Raw genomic sequence first — 4076 nt, 5'->3', positions numbered from 1 at the left:
GGCTGTGCCCGTGGCCAACCCCCCCCCCAACCCCCCCAGTGCTGTGCTAGCCACTTGGCAACCGGTCAGTCCCTGGCCAGCCTGAGCAACCCCCCACTTTGCCTGTGGTCCGGGTGGTCCACGGGTGAGGTGGATGCGGGGGATGCTGTGGAGGAGGATGTGACAGGCGTGTAAAGGCTGCACACGTGTGTGTTAGAGCACGAGGGGATGAAAGGGGGGTGTGTGGGGAGGGGGGGGCTCGCTGGCCGTGCCCTCAGCCCCCGCACGGTGCCATGTGCCGCCGGCTGATGGCCTCGCCAGATGCATCCGAGCGCCGTGCAAACAGCGCAGTCACGGCTTCCTCCCCTCCCCGCTTGTTTTGGGGGCCGCGGGCAGGGCCCCCGGGGGGGGGGGGGGGGGGCAAGGGACGGGGCAAGGAGCCACCTCGGGAGGCCGGGTGTTCTCCGGGCACAGAACGGGAGGGATCCGGGTGTGATGAGGAGTCAAACAGGATGGGTGATCAGATGTGGAGGGGCAGGTCCTGGGAAGATCTGCCAGGAGCCTCCCGCCCCCCTGCCCTCCCCGCACGCCAGCTCTCCCGCCCTGCCCTCCTCCTCCATCTGCACCAGGGGAAGTATCCCAGGAACATGAAACGATTACTCGGCGCGGAGAATCCAGCTCAGCACTTCTTGGCATTTGTTCACGGCTTTTCATCTTCAAAGCTCCTTGCAAACATTAGCTAACTAATCCCTGCAACCTTCCTGTGAGATAGTGCAGGATCAAGCAGAGGAGCATTATCTCGCCGCAGCAGATGGGGAAACTGAGGCACGGAGCGGTGACGCTGCCGCCCCGGGGCGCGGGGCGAAGCTGCGTGTCAGCGCTGGGGGTGGAGTGTGGCCGGGCCGTCGAGGTGCGGATCAGCCCGCTCCCCCGCTCCCTCCCCAGCACTGGCGATGAAGCACCACGAGCCTCCCTCCCATCCACCCCGCCGGAGTCACGGCGGAGAAAAATCCTGCCCCGGGGTGGGAGCCGCCGGCAGCAGCTCCGCACCTCGAGGGGCAGCCCCACACCGTGGCGGTGGGGCCGGTGCCGTGGGGCTGTGGAGCTGGCACGTGGCACACACCGGCCACTCGCCACGGGCCCCCAGGGCTGCTGGTGGGGACGGGGACTGGCTGGGGTCAAGCTTTGGCTCCCGCTCGCTGGGTTCACGCCGTGCTGACCCTCGGGGGAGCTCGAGCTGGTCCTGCTGCATCCAGCGTGGGTCCCTGGGGATCCCCGTGACCCCACGGCTACAGCTGAGCCCGGGCAGCGCCTCGGGCTGTGGGGACCCCTGGCCGGCAGCCCCCGCTCCCCACAGGCGCTGCTGGGGCTTGGGCAGCAGCTCCACTTGCGTGGGAGAAACTCGGGAGTCCCTCTGCGAGGGGGAGCGTAATGGGGCCGGGATGGCTTCTTCCGAGGGGGAAACGGCCACCAAAACCCACCCAGGGACCTGCCCGACGCCTGCCGGCAAACCCACGCCGCCGACATGAAACCTCTGCTCTTTTGCCTGTGCCCTGACCCTGGGCTCTGTGAGAAACGCTTCTCAATTGAATGTCTTGTTGCAAATTGCAGCTCTAATTGGTTTAGCAGAGTTTAATTAGCCTGAACTGATGAGAGAGGCGAGATTCCCTCCTTAAAGGAGCCAGGCAGTTGAGGAGAATGGAGCAGCCTGGGTTTTTGGGGGGGAGGACGGTTGGCCCGAAATCCTGCTGCCGCGGGAGCCGCCTGGCCCAGCACAAAGCCAGCGCCCAGACGGAAAGGTCAGATGTGAGGCTGCCATTCACTGCAGCTCCAAAGAGCTCCTTTGTCCCCGCTCCGGCTCCTCCCGCCGCCCCCAGCCCCCTGCCCGGCCCGTGGGCTCCTTTGATTCCCCTGGGTGCCGGGGCAGGGCTGGTTTGTCCGTGGGTGCTGCCGGGGCTCGGCTCCCTCGGTGGGAGCGGGGGGGTGGGGGGTACCATCGCCCCATGTGCCCCAGACTGGTTGGTGGAGTTCTGCTCCCAGCTCTGCTTGAGAACCAGCCTTGGCCCCCGCCTGAGGCGGCACCGTGGGCACGTCGCTTCTTCCTTGCCCCCGGCGGGACGGTGCTTCCCAGGGCTGCCGGGGCAGGGGGCAAGCGGAGCCCCCGGCACGGCTTTTCTGGGAGCAGGGTGGCCTCGGCAGGGCTCAGAGCCCCTGGGCACCCACAGGCCTTCTCGAGGCAGCGCCGAGATACACCAGCTTTGGGGAAGGAGCCCGAGCCGCTTCCCTCCGGCCCCCAGACCCCTCCTGCCCCAGGGGAGCCCGGCTGCTCCCTTCCAGATGCGGCAGCGCTGGCTGCTGTGGAGCGAGGTCTGACCCCTTCCCTGCGGTTGTGCAACACTGCTCGCAGCCAGGGAGAATCCCTCCCTGGCCTCCTCTTGCATCCCGGAGCATGTGAGCGAGTGCATCACCACCCGCTCGCTCATTGAAATCCAGCTCGGGGACTTGGCTCTTCTGCCCTTACATGGGCAATCGCTCCGAGGCCGGCAGAGCGAGCCAGGGGTCACGCTGGCCGGGAAGAGGGATAGGGGTGGGAGCAGCGGGGGCTGCAGCTCTGCCCTCCCTCCCCAGGACAGCAGAGCCTTCGCTGTCCCTGGGTCAGGGCTCCCTGCCCCGGACACATGCTCTCTGGAGGTGCCGTGCCACCGCAGGGCACGAGGATCCTCCACCGAAGCCCTGTGCCTTAAGTGTCACCCGGGGTAAAATCCAACCCTCCCATTCCCATCCCCTCCCTGGGGGTGCAGGGGGCTGTGTGGGGACAAGGGGATGAAGGTCTGCCCTGGTGGGTGCAAGGCCAGCCCCTGCCCTTCCCTGGGACTTGCTGGTGGTGCCCCTGGACGCAATGCGCTGGCTGCTGGCATCCCCCCGCTCCCCCCACCCTGGCCATGAGACCTGGGCTGCTCCGCGTCCCCCCGGACCAAAGCTGCATCCAGCGCCGTCCCGCGCCAAACGGAGCTGCTCAGGCTGTGCTGGCACCGGCCCGGAGCGAGGAGGCTGGAGGGGCCGGAGGGGTGGTGCAAGGTCCCCCAGGCCCTCCGGCCGGGGCCCGTCTCCTGACAGAGCCCGGCTCAGCTCTGCCGAAAACATGACCTCAGCTGAGGCCAGTGCAAAGGGTAACACGTTCCTCAGCTGCACGGCCGGGGATGGACACAGGAGTTCACGGGGCTGGAGAAGGTCCCTGGGCAGCAGGAGGAGGAGCGGGGACAGGCAGAGCGCCCTGTGTCCTCCGAGCTCTGCCCGGGGAGTGGGGTGATGGACAGGGGGGCCCTGACTGTGCCCCAACCCCCCTTGCAGACGGGTGGGCGATCTCTGTTTGGCGGCACCGAGCAGGGAGCGAGGCCAGGGGATGTTGGGGAGCCAGACCTGCTTTGTCCTGGGCTCCCCACAGCCCCCAGACTCCATGCCCACCCCCCATCCTGCCGGGACCCCCCCAAAGCCTGGCAGCGCTGGCACAGCCACGGTTCCCCAGCCCAGGAGGGGCCGTGCAGGGTCTGGCACATGTTTGGGAGCTGGGATGGAGCAGCCCCAGTGGCGATGGGGACGTGTGGGGAGGACAGTGACAGTGTGTGCCACAGGGGTACGTCCCCCCAAGCTCTTCTCCTTCCCTCGCCTGGTCGGGGGCTCGTGCGGCAGCGGGGCCCGGCGATGGCTCGGCTTCCCGGCCGGCGCGGTGTGGGTGACGCTGGGCTGTCGGCGGAGCCGTGCGGGGGTTCAGGGAGCAAAGATGAAAGAAGCCACATGACACAGACCTTACGGTAAGGCTGCTGCGGGGAGGAGGAGGAGGGTGGGAGGAGGCAGACAGAGGGTTCATGCGAGGATGGGCGGGTGGGGAAGGAGCGGCGTGGGGAGGGACGGGGGGCTGCTCTGGGCAGCACCCAGACCCCAGCGATCCCCCACTTTTGGGGTCTCCCGGGACACATCTCCGCTCTCTCTGCCCCGGCCCTTCCTCCGCCACCGGCCCCGCAGCACGGGGGCACCCCCAAACCTTCCCCTACCCATCTCCATCCCAGCGTGGTCCCGCCGTGGGGTGCCGGCCCCAC

General features: G+C 68.1%; 1 protein-coding gene across 1 annotated transcript in view; it reads left to right on the top strand.

Moving 5' to 3' along the window:
- FSTL3 (follistatin-like 3 (secreted glycoprotein)) overlaps positions 1-4076 on the top strand; it is a 16823-nt gene that overhangs the window by 3525 nt on the left and 9222 nt on the right. The window contains exons 2-3 of the mRNA XM_014958571.1: positions 757-889; positions 2428-2566. Of these exons, the coding sequence (XP_014814057.1) occupies positions 757-889; positions 2428-2566 (272 nt within the window). The remainder of the gene's footprint in view (positions 1-756; positions 890-2427; positions 2567-4076) is intronic.

The sequence above is a fragment of the Calidris pugnax genome, unplaced genomic scaffold (assembly GCF_001431845.1).
Source record: "Calidris pugnax isolate Ruff unplaced genomic scaffold, ASM143184v1 scaffold425, whole genome shotgun sequence".
Taxonomy (NCBI): Eukaryota; Metazoa; Chordata; class Aves; order Charadriiformes; family Scolopacidae; genus Calidris; species Calidris pugnax.
This window is presented reverse-complemented; position numbering and strand designations above follow the sequence as displayed.